General features: G+C 45.8%; 1 protein-coding gene across 1 annotated transcript in view; it reads left to right on the top strand.

Annotated features, from left to right (window-relative positions):
- Nucleotides 1–256: 256 nt before the first annotated feature.
- The window catches only part of Siah3 (siah E3 ubiquitin protein ligase family member 3), a 59,288-nt gene continuing 39,951 nt past the window's right edge, over nucleotides 257–19,593 (top strand). Inside the window, exon 1 of the mRNA XM_048340813.1 lies at nucleotides 257–397. Coding sequence (XP_048196770.1) covers nucleotides 263–397 — 135 coding nt within the window. The 5' untranslated portion in view covers nucleotides 257–262. The remainder of the gene's footprint in view (nucleotides 398–19,593) is intronic.

Below are 19,593 nucleotides of genomic sequence, written 5' to 3'. Positions count from 1 at the left end.
AATTCATCAGGGAGTTTCGGTAGAGGAGGCATTTGTTATTGGCTGTCTCTGCACCTCAAGGATAACATTTCTGTCCTTTTGATTGGCTGTCTCACTGCTGCAAGATTCTAACCGTCTTATTTTGATGATGAATATGAAGGCGTGCTAAGCCAGGCTGGAGCGGAGTGTCTCAAAGGCTGCGCTCTTTCCAGAGCCCAAGGACTTATCAGCTTCCTCTGCCTCCTTCCTGTGCCAACCACCCACCCCCTCCCCAAAAGTTGTGATGCTTTTCTTTACCCAGTGCTTTGGGGCTGTGTTGGATCTGATTCACCTGCGGTTTCAGCATTATAAGGCTAAACGTGTTTTCTCTGCTACTGGGCAACTTGTCTGCGTAGTCAACCCCACACATAACCTTAAGGTGAGTGGCTGGCTCTCATTATTTTCTTGTTGTATTCCAATGGGGTTCTAGTCCTTTCTCAGTGGGCGGGAGAGAGGGCCATCAGGGACGCTCCGGCACAGGCACGGAGCTCCCTGTCTGCTGGCTTTAGGATGGTGCGGTGGATAAAGATGCTGCCTTAACCCGTTCTGTTCTTTCTCTTTGGGTGGCTTGGCGCTGTTAGTGACAGCGTCTGTCTCCCGGGCTGGTGTCACTGGAGTGATGGTGGCGTGTCTTTCCCACGCTGTCAATCTGAGCAAAGAGGGGGTGGGGGAGGGGCGCAGAGAGCAGCAGAAGTACTCTGAGAGAGAGGATTTGAAAAGTTACCCAAATTGCTGTCTGTCCCGCGTCCTGAAAGATGACTGAGTACAGGGAAGACCTTTCTGGCCAGGGAAGAAGTCACTACAGGGCAGAGGCACATTGAGGGGGTACCTGGGAGTTGGTGAGGAGCTCTTTCTGTGTGTGTGTGTGTGTGTGTGTGTGTGTGTGTGTGTGTGTGTGTGTGTGTTGCCAGGAGGAGTTTAGCTCATTTCCTTCCTGCCAGTTAGATGTGTGCCTTGCGCTAAGGACAGGAGGAGGAACGGGGCTTTGCTTGCTCTGCTTGTACAATAATAAAGGCAGCTGAAAGCCACGCTGCCTGGAGCTTGCAGGCAGGCAGCTGGGTGCTGAGGGGCCGGTGGTGGCTGCCGGGCTGCCTGGCTACTGGCCTGGCGCCTGCTGCCTCTGCGTGTGTGCCTTCAGGTCAATGGCTTTTGAGAGAATAGTCAAAACACAAGGTCCAGAAGGACCGCCACATGTCACAAGGAAGATGGATGGGAGGGATGAATGAAGAAGGGGGGGGGGAGACAGTGTGGAATACATGGGTGGCAGGAAGGGGCAGTGGAGCTCTCCAAAGGTGAAGCTCTGAGCCACCTTTTCGGTCTTCAGGTAAAAAGGGAGACTCGTGGAGAGTTGTGCTTGTGTCCTGCTCACTGTGCAGGAGGGGTGAGAGTGTCTGCAGCAGAGTCCCGGACAGTTGTTCAAAGGACAGGTCTGCCAGTCTGTCATTCTGAGCACTGCCATTGGGCACTGTGGTGTGTTGTCAACTCACCAGTCAGCCTACTCTCACCAGAGCAGGGCAGATCAGCTGAGGGGTGCCTCTCACCTCTGTTTCTGGGAATCTCTAGGAAAGACTCAGCCTGGAGTTCCTGAGGCCACATGGCAAGGCCAGGCCTTGCAAAGGCCACCCTGAGTGGAGGGGCCACAGACTGAATTGGGACCCCTATGATGCCCCAGACATACGAGCTATGGTTCTGCGGTACCATCTCCATCAACCTGTCACACTCGTTCTCCTTCTCTCCTTTCATTCCACTATTCCTTGATGGCTTGGTTTAACCAATGAGAATCCTCCCCCTGCCCCCACCCCATCATCTTTGGCAAAGCAAGGATATAGTATGAATATTAACATAAAATTCTGAATTTCATTTTGTGGCCACTTCTGAGACCTTGTTTGAACTCCTATTATTTTGTCACTTTACATTAGTTAGTTCCCCATAGCAAAAAGAAATATAAATGTGTTTATTCCTGCTTCACATTTTAATACCTCGAAAATGTGTTTATAAGACTTAACATTGCTGGAGTTTGGATTTATATGGTTCGTTGAGTCAAGCTGATAGCTAGAGAGGAGAGCAGGTCTACGGCATTGGAATGGGGACAGGGTCAGCCATCTGTGTGTATTTCTCAGGAGTGTCTACTTGGATATTAATAAGCAATCCTGCTGCCACAACCCCAGACTCCAGAGTCAGGGTTAGAGGTCTTGTTAGCACTGGCCAGCTGTGGTGACCTTGAATAACTCAACCTCTCTCAGCCTTACCTCTCTTTCCTTCAAAAATAAATGGACCAACATAGAAGTGTCTTCCCTGCCCCCTCTACACCTTTGTGAGAATCCCAAGAGATCCTAGAGGTAGATGTGTCCAGTAATATTCTCCTCTATAAACAAACATGCTTTTAAATACAATTTGGAAGAACTTCCAAAGCTTCCATAAAGCCTTGGGGCAAGTAAGAGATCATAGGAGTAAGAATAGAAAAATGGGTGATATAAGATCTGAGAGGTTGCTTGCTGTCCCTGGCTCATTTTTTTTTATATTTACTCTCCCCTGGCTCTTCATTTCCCATAGGAAACCACTTAGGGATTTTGCTAGTTGCAGCACAGCAGATAAACAAGGTACGTCAAAGTGCTGCTAGTGTTAAGCAAGACTTAGAGCAACATGAAGGACTAACTGCTGCTCCTGGCAGGGAGAGACCCCATCATCCTCACTGCCTCTGTGGGGGTCTCCAGACCCCCCCCCCTCCAGCTCATGCAGACTCCAGGTGAGCAACCAGGGATGTTTGCCTGCTTCTCTCACCTAAGGGCTAATTGAATAAGCATCTAGAAGCATCGTTGCACCATCACTTAGATTCAAGAATGCATGAAAGCTTCAAAAAAAGGTCCTCTTCCAAAATATTAGTTTCCATAAATAGGACCCAGAAATATTCCTAATGTAGTAAGCTGTGGTCTATGTTTTGTTTTGTTTTAAAGCCATGTGGCAATGTGAACCAGAATAGCTATTGATCTGCGGTGCTTCTCACACTTCGTGTGACAGGCTGGTACAGGAAACAAGAACCAAGGGCACAGATGCTGCAACCTGGCTTTCCATTTGCTTAGGTATGGGAAGCCGGTGCTTTTCTTATAAGCAATGTATCTACGCTTTGTCTGGGCTTTCCTCAGAAGTCTACCGGCATCTAAAGACCTGAGGTAAATGCCTATTATAATCAAAACTCATTTACTGAGTGGAGAAAACTGTGCATTTACTGTTTCCTTAGGTCACCTTCATTCACAATCTCATTATGCTGTACTCAGTAACTAAACTGGGCTTTCTTCACCTGGGAAGACTTTCCTTCTAAACAGAAGGCCATCACACCAATAAGTCCTTCTTAATCCAAAGGGACCTTTACAGTAGCTGGCCTTGAAGATGAGAGCCCTCAGCTTTAAGTGACTGCCCGGCAATGAAATCTGTGAGGGCTATGATTCCCATTGCCTGTCTGTCTCTGGCTGTAAGGCTAACTTCTTACACAGCTCAGGGTTCACAGGGTGTCCCTGGTGTGTTCGTAATTAGTGTTAGCTAGACTCTGGCCTCCCTGGCCCTGGCCTCCACTTCAGCTTTAGATGTGGTCAGCAGGCTTAAGGTGGCACTCTTAAGATACTGCTTGGTCCTGATTCAGCACTCTCTGCCTGCTGGATCCCTTGCCCAGGAAGCCAGTCTCTCCTGGCTTCTCTCCCGCTGGCACTAGCCACCCTGGGCAGCTCTGCCTCCTTCCTTGTCTGCAGATGCACCCTTTGCAGGGTGGCATGGCTCGTCCCTGCAGCCAGACTTCTATAGTGCAGACTCTACAGTGCTGGCCAGAGCCCCTCAGTGCAGCCTTCAGCCCTTTCCATGCAAATAGACGGTGACTAAGCCGAGGTGGCTGGGTGACTTCCTCCTCTTAACCACACAAATTCATAAAGAAGATTCCAGAAGAAGAAAAGGCTAGCAAAATGCTTTCTGGCAAACGTCCCAAAGGCCTCTCTGATATTTCCACCCGGTGCCAACACTGTCCTGCTGAGATCCCAGTGTCCTCCTTTCCTCTTTCCAGATCTGGGAGTATAAGACTTATGCCTGCACCCGGCAGCGCCTCACTGTTGTAAACTATTAACCTTGGGTTTGCAGACAGGAACACACACACACACACACACACACACACACACACACACACACACACACACACACACACACCAGGAGAGGTATATAGGACAATGACAGCTTTTATTTAAGTGCCGGACAGATAGGAAATCTCAAAGTGGGGCATTTCAGTACCTTTCCCATACATCCTTCATTTGGAGGGCAGCCTGTGCACATGAATGTGTATGGAGTGATGGAGGACGTTAGGAGCTGTGAGAGGGAGAAAGGAGGAAGGGGAGGAGGAGGGGAAGGGAAAGAGGAAGTGAGGAGGAAGGGAAGAAGAAGAGAGGAAGGGGAGGAAAAGAGGAAGTAGGAGAAAAAGCAGAGGGAGATGAAAGAAAGAAGGGAGGGAAAAGGAGGAGAAAAAGGAGGAGGAGGAGAAGAGGGAGGAGGAGGAAGAGGAGGAGATCATCAAAGGAGAGAAAGCAGGCCTTAGCGGTTATTTGGTAGCAAAGCCCAGCATGGCTGTGCTGTGCAGCTTTGTGGGGCAGTCTTTGGAAATCCCGAGCTGCCCTGAGGCTTTTCTAACTGCTTGACACAGTGCAGTGCTGTTGGGGGGTGGCGGGGTGAGATGAGGATGGGAGAAGACCTGAGTACTGGTTTTTGAGTTCAGAGGCAGCCTTCCTGGTGTACAGCATGAATGCCTACTTTAAAGCAGTTAACGGCTTCTGACAAGATTGTCTCCTAACTGTCTTTATCTACACAGCCTTCTCCCAGGACCCCACTCTCTGTATGTTAGAGCATCCCTCCCCCTCTTTCCCTATGGGGTTCAGAGCCATCCCTCCCACCTGCTCCTTAGCACCTGAGCAGAGTTGGGGAGGGATGTGGGGAGGGGGCCCAGGCTGGTGGTCTGTACTGGGCAAGCTTTATTGGGAAGGCTTTGCAGGGTCTTCTAAGCCACTGGCTCCCCTGAATACGGTGTCCCTCTTCTCTGGGCACAAAGCACTTGTGCTGCTTTTCTAGTTAATGGTGATTGTAAATGAGGCTCCCGAGCTACATAACAGGAGAGCAGAGCCCGGAGCAGTAATTTGGTTAGCTGTGTGCTGGTGATTGAGCTACGGAGGAGGCTGGCGCTGTGCAGAGGAGGGCCACAGCCTCTGATGGGGTGCAGTGATTCACATGATGGGCCATTCCCTGGCTGGATCTCTGGCTGCAAGGACTATTTGGGGAAATTACACGACTGATACTGAAACCCACAGAGAGGTCAGGGTTATTTTGATAGCTTTCCTGGGGGTAAGAAAGAATATTTTTTTCTAGCAATTAATAACAAGCAGGAAGAAAGCAACGGTGAAGGAATTTCACCTTTACAAAGTCTTTTTTTTTTAAGTTCTCTTTTTTTGCTTCTTTCTTTGTTTCTTTCATGGGTTTTTCTTTCTTTCTTTTTTTTTTTTGAGGTACTAGGGTTTTAAAGTCATTGCCTCATGCTTGCTAAGAAAGTACTCAACCCATGTGAACTGCATTGTCAGCCCCTTTTTGCTCTAGTTACTTTTTTTTTCTTCAGATAGGGCCCACACTTTCGCCTAGGGCCAGCCTTGGAATGTCATCCTCCTCCCCACATCTCCCTGTGACCTCCTTACATCTTCTGGTGGTTAGTTATCATTATATACCACCATACCTCTCTTGTTTTGTTTTATTTTTCAATAGGATGTTAATAATATTTTTGCCTAGACTAACCTTGAATCATGATCCTCTCATCTCAGCCTGCCAAGTATCTGGGATTGCAGGTGTGTACCCCCACACCCAGTCCCTAAAATATCATCTTCACCCAACCAGTTCAGGAAAAGTAGTTTAGGTGTAGATGGAGCATCTCGGGAAGGAAGTCAACCTGGAGAATAGACACCTGTGTGTCCCCTGGGGTCACTCAAGGTACCGGAAGAATTGAGGCCACAGAAAGAAACTGGCTTCTGTGGGTTTCTCATGGCAGCAACAAATTGCTACAAACAGGCAGCTTAAGACTATAAATCACATTCTCTCACAGCTCTAGAGGCAGGAGTGGCTGCAGAGCTATGTTCTCCAAGAAACTCCTGCATCAGAATCCTTCCTTGCCCCTTCCAGCTTCAGATGGCTCTGGGTTCCTTGTGACCACTTCACCCCCATCTCTCCCTCGTTCCCTTCATGATGAGTTTGTTCTTAGGAGGTCACACATGGCAGTCAGGAGCCACTTGGATAATCCAGAGGAAATTCCGTCTCCACACATCCTTAATTTGTTCACATCTTGGGCACTCTAATGTGACATTCACTTTTTGGCTCTAGAAGGGAATGTTCACAGGTTCTGAACTTTAAGATCTGAAGGGGGCTTCAAGGACCACCAGCCGCTGTGTGACTTTTGCCATGTCAGACTGTTTAGGGACAGAACTGGGACCAGAAGCGAGGTCTCCTGATGCTTCACTGGCCTAGGCTGCCTTTGAATGACTGCAAGTGAAATGTCCTCATCCAAGGACATACTGGAGGAGCAGAAACTTGCTGGGGTTCCTTGCTGTACCCCACTCTGAGCCAGCCACATCATCTCACAGGCTGTATGATGTCCCTTACCATTCCCCCATTCCTTACAAAGCAGAGCCTAATATCATCTATCTCCCTTTTCCCTCCACACTCCCACAATCATCTTCTCCAAATTATTTTTAAAATAGTACAATTCCTATGCACCTGTGGCATCTTTTTGAAATCAGATAATAAAGAGGTATGCAACAGAAGATAAACTTGTATATTTTGTCCTCAGTGCCTATTTTGTAAAGTTCCAAGATCTGTATAAAGAGAAGTAGTGAGTACTGGGGGAGGGGGCAGGGAATCACAAACTTTGGGAGAGACAGGTATGAGTTCAAATCCCAACTGTGCCACTTGTCAAAGCATGGCCTTGAACTAATGACTTCGCTTCTTAGAAGCTCCATTTGCTCTTCTATGAAGGAGAGAAAATAGTGCCCCCTTCTCCACTGAATTGAAAGAGCTCACATTAGCCTGATGTCTGCAATGGGAGAATTAGCAAACAAAAGCCATCACTTCTAATGTGGTCATTAGGATGAGAGCTGCCCTGGAGGAGGAGGTTTCAGCCCCTTCCTATCTCATCCCCCCCCCCACATCACCTACCTGCCTCCTTGGTATCCTCTCCCTCCCTCTCTCCCTCCTTCTGTCTCTCTCTGCCTCTCTGTCTCTGTCTGTCTGTCTGTCTGTCTGTCTGTCTGTCTCTCCTGGCTCACTAAGTCATTGCTCACTGCATCTTTCTGGTGTTAAGGAATTGCCTTTAGCCTCAAAAAGACTTTTGAATAGAACAGTTTCTTGCCTTCTACGGTAGTCAGACTTGTCCTTAATGTGTTTAACTTCAAAGAAAATGTGAAACTCTATTAGGCTGTGAGTCCCAAAGTCCAGTGGTGCAGGGCAGGGGGCTTGGGAGGAGACACATGTGGCCACAGTGGGACAGCAGCTGAATGAACTGGACATCATTCACAAAACCAGGAGCCATAACAGATAACATCCCCTTCTCCATCCATCCCCTCAGCCAGCCCCTTATGACTTATGCATGGATTCTTTTCATTAGCAGCAGCTCACATGAGCACAAGATGGCTCTGTGAGAGGCACACGGTTCAGAGGGTCCATCTCTGCAAACTCAGAGTGGGCACAGGTACCAACGCCAGCCTGAGTGCTCCCTGAGAGGGCACTGCTTTCTCTCCGTCCTGCAGGTCACTGCACCTTAAAGAAGTAATTTCTTATGAATGGGGTTGGATAAGGGGTAGGCTTAATGGAGGCTGTAACCTCTGAAATTTAGGGAGAATGAGAGACATTTTCAGACTTGTCCTAGTCAAGAAAGAATGATCATCCCTATGTGATTAGAGAATTACAAATTCCTTAGGGTTCCCTGCATAGAAACCTAAATTCCCCCATACTTCAAGCACACCCTTTCTCACACACACAAATGACAGTGGCTGCTGAGCTGTCTACCTGGGTAGGCCCTCAATGGTCTCAGAACAACAGTGCAAGATCACAGGATACAGAGCCCATCAGGAGGGACAACAGTAGTAATAAGACCCCTCCCATTAAAGAAGAGCAGAGCCGAGGGGGAGAGCCTCTCTGGGAAAGGAATAATATTGGCTGGGGGTGTGAGAGTTAGACAGATCTGGATTTGAATGCAGGACTTGCTTTCCCCAAGTAAAATCTCTAATTTTAAAACTTGTAAATGACATGTTTATAGGATGCAGTATGATAATTCAATACCTGTCCACAATGCACCAAGATCAAATGAAGATAATTAGTGTTTCTGTCTTCTTGAGCATCTATGGTTTCCACTTGTTGGGAGCCTTTGAACTTGAATACCTGCGTCCTCCTGAGCCTCATTTGCTCACCTGTGAAAGAGCTGCTGTAAAGATGAGATCATGTGATGTTCAGGAACTGCTCGGCACCTGGCTTGTTGTAATTACTCGTCGAGAAGGGCTTCAATCTTTGCCATGAAGTTGAATTCAGACATGACACTTTTTTTCATAAATTAGAGATAATCCATGGTTTATGATAGACTGAGCAGGGTTATCCAGGGCTATCAGACAATATAATTCCTAGGTCTTTTGCCTCACTTGTCTAAGTGAGCAAACTGCTCAGCTTGGATGAAAGATGGTACAGTAGTGAAAGGATCTACTTGTTGAGGGACCCACATTCGAAGTATAATGTATTCAACAACTAAGAGAACCTGAATGATGCTCCAATTTGACAAAGTGACTTGAAGCTGATGGGGCTAGAACAGAATCAGGCTCAGGATTGGTGCAGGTATTCATACCTCTGCTCTGTCTGTGCCACCACCCTCTGAGGGGACAGGCATTTCAGTTAAGAACACTATCTCCAGACTCATGGCAGCGACAAGTAACTTCCCAGAGGATCCTTGTCTCTCTCTGAGGCAGACACAGTTGTGTCTCTAGTGCTGACACCAATATATAACAGGGGTCAGGGCTGAGGCACCATGGGAAGTCAACAGAGCCATACAGCCATTACCCCAGACTGTCAAACACCAGCATGGAACAAGTTCTGCTCTCCAAGGCTACATATGGGTCTTGACTGTGGGCCCAAGATGGAAGCTCAATCAGAAAACAGATCAGAAACCTGCCTATTGCTGTTAGCAGAAGAACAGGGTCTTTGTAGATAATTCAGAATGGGGATTTGATTGGAAATGTCAGTGACACTCACAAAATGCTATACCTCTTAATAATTTCTTGATTCTTTCATGTATTTTTAATCACAAAGTCATGATGAGGAGTATGCTGCATACTAGTCCCTGGCAGCCAGTGACATCAGAACCCCAGCAATGAGAGTAGCCTGGGCGGGTTGGTGGGTTGGCGGGTTGGCGGGCACAGGAGACAGGCCTGCCTTCCCCAGGACAAAAGCAGAAAAGGTCCTCTGCAGAAGGAAATGTCCATTGTAGACCTCATTTGGAGAGGGAAGACGGGATTGGCATGGCATGAGGAAGGCCCCACAGAGATGGAAGCAAATTCAAATCAATGATGCAAATACTAAGACACACAAGTCAGCAAACCCATCCTCTGCTGGCATTGAAAGCAGACTTCATGGCCCCTCAGATCTAACTCTTAGGATTTGCCAAGATAGGCCAAGGAGTTCCAGGGAAGCAGCCACTCAGAACATCAGGTTCTGTCCCATTAGTTAGAGATCTATTGTGACTTGTTCTATGCTGTGCAGGGCTATGTATCCTGAAACTCTCAGGCGCTCTCTCTCTCTTTCTGTCTCTCCATATATATATTATATATATATATATATATCCTATAGCTATATTTATATCTATATTTATCCAACCATTCTTCTATCTATCTCCGTTGTGTGTTAGGGACACAATAATAACAATAGTGGCAATAACAAACATAAACAACTATCATTTATTGAAGGCATACTACCTCCAGAAACTCTGGTACTGAGGAACAGCATATTATTATTTGCCACTGAACAGAATATGAAACAGAAAGAGGTTAATGATCTAGTTTAGTGACCACCAATTCTTTGTGAGAGAGCTTTTTATTTTATTTTTTTAAATTAGGATTCTTTAACTCTCATTTCCTGCATGGGCAGAAGGAAGTGTTTTCCTCTCTTTTTCCATTTCTCCCTATTTTTAATTCTGTCCTACTACAATAAATCCCACTAAAACTTTCAAAAAATTGAAATTGTTTGCTTTTAATCCTAATACATCATTCTTTCAAGTTCAGTTTTATAGCAAAGTAACTCATCCAAGTCACTTGAATTTATGGCTCTTTAGTAGTTCACTGACTATTGAAGGGTACAGGGAGCCTGTACCCTTTATTCACATGGTATGAATATCTGCACTGACACACCAGCCTATGGCCCCTAGCAGTGACTTTATTCCTTTCCTCAGCTTCCTGGAATAGTCTTCAAATAAATGACCATATCGAGACCTTATCTCAGATCCTGCTTTGGGGAAGTCAATTAGAACTTCTACATTTTATTACCTAACATTTTTATTACCTAACATTTACTGAGCATTTACTATAAGTGCCAAGCACTGTGCTAACTGATTTACTTGAAACAATTTTTTAATCCTTAGAATTAAGACCAAAACTATATGTCCAATTTACACATGAGGAAAGTGAAGCACAAAGAGCTCAAGTAACTTGTGTAAGAACCCATCTCATGAGTGGAAGCATTTAGTTCATGCTTTTAACCTCAATGTTATCTTTCCTGATTTCAGAATATGTTGTCTGGCAGCTTCTACATAAAGAGCCCAACTTTCAGATTCAGGATCTATAAAAGTTATGATTTGAACAAAATACTTCAGGGAAATCTTTTCTACAACTGTACCTCAGTGACAAGTCACAATTATGCTCCAGGACCATTTGTTTTCAGTGGGCTATCTTTTCAGTTGGTTTTTTTGTGGGGGGGGGGGGGAGGTGTGTGTGTGTGTGTGTGTGTGTGTGTGTGTGTGTGTGTGTGTGTGTGTACTGGGGCTTGAATTCAGTACTTGGGTATTGTCCCTTAGCTTTTTCACTTTATTGCTTGAGCCATTATTCCACTTCCAGCCTTTTGGTAGTTAATTGGCAATAAGAGTCTCACAGAATTTCCTGCCTGGGCTGGTTTCAAACTACCATCCTCAGATCGGTCTCCTGAGTTGCTAGGATTACAGGCATGAGCCAGAGGCACCTAGCTGGGTTACCTGATTTGAAGGGTGGACAATGTCTGAAAGTAGTAGGACTGACTTCCAGATGTGGCACCTGTGACTGTTTTATCTGTACCCAGCTTGTGTTTCAACAGCATTGGGAACTAGTTGACCTCACAATGGAAACATTAATGTCTTCATCATTGGGCTGCCTTTCCAGAAGAAAGATCTTTTCATATAAAAGGGGAAGGGAGAAAGCTTTTTAAGAGAGCCTGACTGTTCCCATGCAGCATCTGCTCTCTGAGAGATCACAGGCCTTCCAAACCCTTTCTCATTAGCAGCCGCACTCCATTATGAAATTTATGTTTCTTCTAAAATCAAAGAGGAATGAAATTTTAATGACAATTTCCTACCTGATTTAATCCAGCTTTTACCTTGGGTTCCAATAGGCCCCTCCCCCAACACCCTACAAACTTCTTGTTGGTGCAAAATTGCTCTCTGCAGTAGGTGAAGGGGTTGTCAGTGTAAGAGAGTCTGTAGGAGGCACAGGGAACCCCACTTGAGGGTGGAAGAAGCCGGCAATCACATTAACTTTAGGGGTACAGGAAAAAGCTTGGCTGAATCAGGGAGGGGAATGATCAAAGTAAAGTGGGACACTGGCAGAAGTCATCATGGCCGGCAGAAGGCCACAGGAAAGGCTGGTGGAAAGTGCCTTGGATCAAGGGCTCTGGCACTGTGAGCACCAGATGGTTGTCTGCTGCCCCTGCCCTGTCCAGCCCAGGCCTGCATGTAAGCAGGAGGGCTGACAGGCAGGCACATCAAGGAGTTGCCTCATTGAACCCCAACTGATACATCTGTTTATGGTAATTAAATAAATGCTAGTTGGCCCTGCTCACCATGTTTACTGAAGCAAGTGCCAGACCATGGTGCTGTCCAAGAATCTGAGGGAAATGAGAAATAGAAAGGTGAGCTCCAGGCACTTCCCTCCACTTTTGAAAATACCCAGCCAAGGAGGTGTCCTTCCACAACAAGGCCAAGCTGCACCTGCTCCTGGCTTGCCTCCCCAGGGACTCCGAGCAAAGCACTCAGCCTTGGCCTCTCCATCTGGCACAAGAAGGTGACACTTACTCTTTGCTTCCCTCCAAGGTGACCTTGACATGCAGAGATAGGTATTTGCAATTGGATTTATTCACACCAATGGTGGCATGATACCATGAATGAAATAGGAATAAATGGAGAATAAAAGTAGGTTTTCATGTAGAAGCACAAACTACTTACAGGAGTGACAGCTTAGAAGGAAAGTAAATGTCCGCAGATGTATTTTAAACTCCTCTCTACACTGGGAATTCAGTGGAACTTGAATTAAGATGCAGCTTCATGTCTAATTCTAATATTCATAGCTATGCGCCCCTTGGAAAGTTATTTAACTACTGTGAGCTTCATTTTCCTGGTCTATTATAAGATATAAAATGTGAGGTTAATGAAGGATTAATTAGATAAAATCTCTATTTAACCAGCAAAATGCCAGACTGGAGGCATTTCTCAAATAGTAGAGCACCAGCAGAGCAAACTAGCCAAGTAGCCCCATGTTCAACCCCAGTACCATCACAAAAATAAATAAAAGGAGGAAAAAATAATAGCTCTGGGAATGAGATGAGTGAGTTTAAAATGTTGAAAGGAAGACAGTCTTATACTGCAAGGATAGAGGCACAGGTTCAACATAGAAATGATTCAGTTAACTAAATCAGAAGTCCGAATAAATGCAGAGGAGCTAAATGGACCTCCTCTAGCCCAGGGTGAGTCCATAGCCACCCCAAATCACAATACTGTTTCCAAGCTATGGGACATGAGCTCAGAGAAGCCCCTCTGCTGCATAGTCCCATTGATTTGGGCTCCAGAACATGTTAACATCTGGTTTTTAGTGAGGCTTGAGGCCCAGAGGGTTTTCTCCCTCTTCCCTAAGGCAGGCTCAGGGAGCCCCCGGGAACAGTTAATGTCAGCTCACAGGCCTGAGCACACTGGGCCTTTGTAGTTAGACAGACTTTCCTTCCCCTGATAGAGATGAGTGTTGATTACTTGGTGATGACGAACACATTTCCGAGTGTCAGACACAGCATGTAACCTTACAAAAGCTACGAATAATTGCTTCAGCCTCACTGCTAAGCAAACCAGTTGTTGAGTTCAGGATAATTCTAGTAAGAAATTGGCATTTGGGGATTAATTGTTTAGGATGTAATGACTGCTACAGCCCAAACTAATGAGAACAGAATGCAGTTTCCAATTTGAATTTAAGGACAGAAGTGGGTTTTGCCAGGCTTGCTGGTACAAAGTAGGAGAATAAGTTTTGTGGGGCTTTTTTCCCCCCACTTCAACATTGATTGGGTCCAAAAAATTCTTTTTCTCCAAGAACAGCTTCTGAGAAGATGCCAAAAGCCCATGCAGAGGCCTTGATTGATTGTTGAAAGCCTGGCTGTATTCTTCCCTGAGGCCCTAGGCAGGTTGGGGCCAGGGAGGCCAAAGTGAGTCATGGCTGGCTGGGAGAGAGAGCTGTTACCAGCTCTGACCTTCCGCAAGTCACCTCTTCTCCTAAAGTCTGTCCCCTCCTACAAAACCAAGACAGAGAGCAGTGCTCAGCCTGCCACCTTCAACAATGGATGGGGTGGATCCAATGAGAGAGTTCTGGCAAAGCACTCAGCTATCATTAGGGATTGGGGGGGGGGGGGGAAGAGTGTGCTCATGTGTGTGCATGCGTGTAAGTGTATATGTATGCTTGAACTTAGGGCCTAGGCATTGTGTCAACTTTTTCATTCAATCTCATGGATTTTCCTGCCTAGGATGGCTTTGAACCTTGATCCTCAGATTTCAGCCTTCTGAGAAGCTAGGTTTATAGGGGAAGGATGCCAGCACCTGGTTTTGCACTGGGCTTTGAACTTGAGGTTACATGTTTGATTGGTTTGATTGGTTGGCTGCTGCTCTACCACTTCAGCTATACCTGCAGGTCAGCTTTTTTTTTTTTTTTTTTTTTTTTTTGCGGGGGGTGGTTTGTTCCAGTCCTGAGTCTTAGACTCAACCTGAGCACTGTCCCTGGCTTTTTTTTTTTTTTTGCTCAAGGCTAGCACTCTACCACTTGAGCCACAGCGCCACTTCCACTTTCTGTTTATGTGGTGCTGAGGAATCGAACCCAGGACTTCATGCATGCAAGGCAAGCACTTTACTGATAAGCTCTATTCCTAACCCCAGCTTTTTGCTGGTTATTTTGGAGACAGAGTCTCAAAGACTTTTCTGTTCAGGCTGGTTGAACCACAATCCTCTGATCTCAGCCTCCCATGTAACTAGGATTGCAGGCATGAGCCACTAGTGCTTAACAGTTCATCAGTCTTCATATCAATGTGAGTAGACAGAGTCAAGATAAATTATCCCCTTTCTGGTTCTTTGTTTAGTTGCTTAGCTTTAGCCTGCTTCAAAAATAATGCTAAGCAACATGGTTACCTTTTTGTTATTTCTCGCAAGTCTGACAGAGCCATATAGAATAACTCATATCTCACACCAAACTTATGGTTTGGTGCCAAAATAAGAGTGATAACCCGAGAGGCCTGCAAAGGACTTGGCCTCAAGGTGAGCCTGGTTGACCTTCAGTTGTGCCCTGGCCAGGTCTGCAGAGTCTGAAAATGCTGTGGATCACTTCATAGCTGAAGTGGTAGAGCAGCAGCCAACCAATCAAACATGTAGCCTCAAGTTCAAAGCCCAGCGCAAAACTGGGTGCTGGCATCCCTCACCTATAATCCTAGCTTCTCAGAAGGCTGAGATCTGAGGATCAAGGTTCAAAGCCAGCCTTGGCAGGAAAATCCATGAGATTGAATGAAAAAGTTGACACAATGCCTAGGCCCTAAGTTCAAGCATACATATACACTTACACTCATGCACACACATGAGCACATTCTACCCCCCCCCCAATCCCTAATGAGAGCTGAGTGCTTTGCCAGAAATGCTGTGGAGGGCAGGTGGGGAAAAGGAAGTGTAGCTCATTTGTCCCAATATTTACATATGGAGCACCTGCAATGCACATAGTTTTTGCTTTATGATGAGACATTGTGCTGTAATGAGATTAGAAGATGCCCACCAACATGGTCTTCTTATGAAAGTGGAGTTCTCCATCAGTTTCCCAATTCTGTTGCAGTATGGATATGAAATCCCTGTTCCTTTGCCACTCCCCACACTTGCTCAGAGTTGTGTGCTGGTCCCCAGGGTAGCAGTGGTGGAGCCACTGAGTGGTGATGGGATCATGTGGTCTTCAACTTTGTCAGTGAATTAGATCATACAGGGATCCATGGATTCCTGAATGAATTATTCTGGGGTCAAGCTTGGTCAGAGAACACAGGTCACTAGAAGGTTGCTCTTAAAGGGTGTATGTTGTCCCTAGGTCCTTCCTTCCTCCTCTTTCTCTTCCCTTTTCCTTCTCCCTTTCACTTCTCTCCCTTCCCCCCTCTCCTTTCCCCCACTTCTCCCTCTTCCCCTCCCTCTGACCCTCTTTTTCCTTCTCCTTTCTCTCTCCTTTTCTCCCTCTCCTTTCCTCCCTTCTTCCCTCTCTTGCTCCCTCCACCACTACCTTCCTGGATACCATGAAAGCAGCTTTGCCACCACATGCTCCCCACCAAGACTTCCTGCCTTAGCTCTGCCTCAATGCAATGGCTGACCATGGACCACAACCTCTGAAACCATGAGCCCAAAGAAACCATTTCCCTTTTAGATGTTTAGCTCAGGTGCTTTTGTCACTGCAGTAGAAGCTAACACAAATATTTATCCAGTTTCCTTCCACCTCTGTCTCTACTTTCTAGCAGTCTTTAGAAATGGGGATGTGAAACTGGATTCCTTTGAGTTATTTCAGCTCATCAGAAGTCACATGAATCAAGGTCCCACTAAGCTGAGAATGCCTCACACACCCTACCCATTGGAAAATAGGAGCAAGTTCTGACAGAACATTTAGACTTGGACTTCTTAGGGTACAGGAAAAGTCAATGGAGACTGCCAAGTGCTGCTGAGGATGTGCAGGAATTGGAACCAAAAAAACCAACCAAATAAAAACCACGGGACTTTCTTCAAAAGAATTACCACATGACCCAGAATGCACCTGCTGGGTATATAATACAAATAAGCAAAAATTAGGACTCAAATACATATTTACATATGCATATTCATTGCAACATTATTTACAGAAGCCAAAATGAGAAACAACCCAAACATCCATAAGCAGATGAATCAATAAACAAAATGCAGGACGGTATATACTGGAATAGTATCCAGCTATAAAAAGGAAGAAATTGTGAAAACCTTCTGCTTAGTGAAATAACTAGACATCAAAGGACAACTAGCAGATATTGCCTGTGATAGAAATTATATCACTTGGGCAAGTCTTTGGAGATAGAAAGTAGGTAAAAGGTTAGTGCGGGGAGGGGGGAATGAGTTATTATTTGGCTCTCATAGTTTTTGTTGAGGTAGAAAAAGTGTAGAATGGGGTAATGGTTGCACAACATCATGACCATACTTAATGCCATTGAAATATACACTAAAAATGACTCATACAGCAAATTTAAGTTAGATGGTATTTTTAAGACAATAAAAAAAGAGTTTATTAAAGTAACACAACAGGCAAAGCCCCTGCACACCCTTGTTTGCTGGGTGGCTTCAGTCCCTGACTCTCTATCCCTGGGCTGCTGAACCCTGTATGTTCCTTGCCCCTCACCCCCATACACCCCATACACCATGGGCCTTGGCATGATCTTCCCCACCCAAAGCAGCCTTTTGGACCACCTATCTGGGGGAGGCTCCCAGGTTCTTCACTCTCAGAGACCCACATACCTATTCCGTGGAGTGTATATCTCAGTGGCAGGACTTGGTTGTACCTTGCATCATCATTGTGTGAACATCACAGAGGACTTATACAAAGCCAGGTAGTATGGCTGAGCCTTGCATACCAAGGATGTAAGCAAGGCTACATACCCACACAGATGCTACTACATTGAATACTGGAAACTCCTGGGCCATAATGGCAAGCATTTGTGTCCTTAAACACACCTATGCCTAGAAAAGGTAGGGTGGGAATAGTGGTAGGAATTCTTTAGCTCTACTGTAATCTTGGAGCACTGTTCTATGAGCCATCTGTGGCTGATGGATATGTTGTATGGAATGAGGTACTGCACTGAACAGTTTGGAGAAGTGGTATGCGATCTCTAATTGAGTCTGGCCTGGGTCTTGCACAGGTTAGATGGGGACTGCCTTAGCCAGAGGTTCAGATCCCCTTCCCCTCTTAGTCTGAGGGCATAGTTCTTACTCGTATATAAGAAGGTCAGAGAGGAAATCACCCCTAGGTCTTCTCTGAGGAAAACAATCCAGAAAGGAAAACAAGTAAGACTGTGTTACCTCAAACTAGTTGTCAAAAGAAGGGGCACCTCTGATCTGCCTGGGAGACAACATGACAGAACCTTCTAGCTGCAGCCTGTGTGGGGATATTGTGCTGGGATGCTGTAGCAGTTTCTGGGGCATGCATGTGCTAAGAGTCACCAAGCCGCACATTTGACATTCATGCACATCACGCACAAGCCATTTTTGGAGTTGTTCAGCTTGGGCTTTGCCAGAAAGCTGCTCTTGAGCAAGTTACTGATCCTGAGAAAGCTCCATTTACTCAATTACTTAGTGCACAGGGCAGCTCATGCCTTTAATCCTAGCTGCGCACAAGGCTGTAATCTGAGGATTGTGGTTTGATGCCAAGTCAGGTAGGAAATTCTGTGAGATTCTTATCTCCAATTAACCACCCAGAAAAGCTGAAAAAAGTGAAAAGGTTAAGGAACAGGACTCAGGCTCCGAGTTCAAAGCCTGATACATCCCCACACACATACACACACAAAGTACACAGGGCTAACACACCTCATAGCTGTGAGGGAACAGCAGAAGAGTTGATGCTGCCTGAGTAGCAGCTCTAAATTACCCACTAGTAAATTAGTTATGCAAGCTGTAGGCTTGTCAAAATGCTTTGAAACGGTTGGGCACCAGTGGCTCATGCCTATAATCCTAGCGACTCAGGAGGCTAAGATCTGAGGATCTCTGTTCGAAGTCAGCATACGCAGGAAAGTCCATGAGATTCCTGCCTCAAATTAGCCACCAAAAAACCAGCTGTGTAGCTGTGGCTCAAGACGTAGAGCAAAAAGTTTCAGGGACAGTGCCCAGGACCTGAGTTTAATTCTCAGGACCAGAAAAAAAATGGTGCAGTATTTCTAAATGCAAAAAAGGGGTCAGGGGAGTTCTGTCCATAAAACTCCCTCCTGACAGAATAATCCCTATCACTCATTTTTCTCTACTAATCCCCCCACTAAAGCCCGCTCTTCTGCCTGCTGAGTAGGCTTCCTGCCCACACCATCAGACATCATGATGACGCCAGCGGCGTTCAATCCTACAGGAAGCACCAATGTGGGGCTGAAAGTAGTCCACTGAAAAGACCTTGATTGCCCTGATCAGGGATCTCAGCTCAGATCCTAAAGAGGCTTCACATGGGTACATTTGATTCTTATGGTAATATTTCTGTCTGATCTAATTTCACACAGAAGCTCAGCCTGGGATGTGAGGTGACTGACTGCTCCATCAGATAAGACAGGATAGCAGTTTTGCAGTCTCACAGAATCTTGAATGTGTGTGTGTGTGTGTGTGTGTGTGTGTGTGTGTGTGTGTGTGTACCAGAACCTAGACATTGTCCCTTAGCTTTTTTCCCCTCAAGGTCAATGCTCTATCATGTGAGCCACAGCCTACTTCTGGCTTTTTGGCAGTTAATTGCAGGTAAGAGTCTCACAGACATTCCTATCCAGACTGACTTCTAACAGAGATCCTCAGATCTCAGACTCCTGACTACTTGGTCTTACAGGTGACTTTTGTCTCACAACCTTTAAGGACAAGAGAGGAAAGTCCAAGCCCTGTGGGAGGAAATAGAGATGGTCAGAGTCCTCAAGGAACTTGACTGGCATGTCTCTAGGTGAGGATTTAGGCCATGAACTTTATCCATAGAGATGGATATGTGGCCAACTTAACACAGTAAGAGTCCATCAAGGACATACACTCCAGAAAAGAGCAGAAGGAAGTAACTGGGAGCCCATTCATGGTCTAGGCACAGTAAGGGTGCTATATTTATAACAGCTTATTCAGTTCTCACAGCAATTCAGAAAAGTAACTAATTTTGTTCTCATTTTATGTGTATGGAAACTGAGGTTTAGATAGGCTAAGACATGATCCAATGTCACAAAAAAAGTCTAAGTGGAAATTGCACTAGCTCATAATTAGCAGGATTCAGTACCAAAGAGAAATAT

Source organism: Perognathus longimembris, chromosome 3, assembly GCF_023159225.1.
Source record: "Perognathus longimembris pacificus isolate PPM17 chromosome 3, ASM2315922v1, whole genome shotgun sequence".
Classification (NCBI taxonomy): Eukaryota; Metazoa; Chordata; class Mammalia; order Rodentia; family Heteromyidae; genus Perognathus; species Perognathus longimembris.
This window is presented reverse-complemented; position numbering and strand designations above follow the sequence as displayed.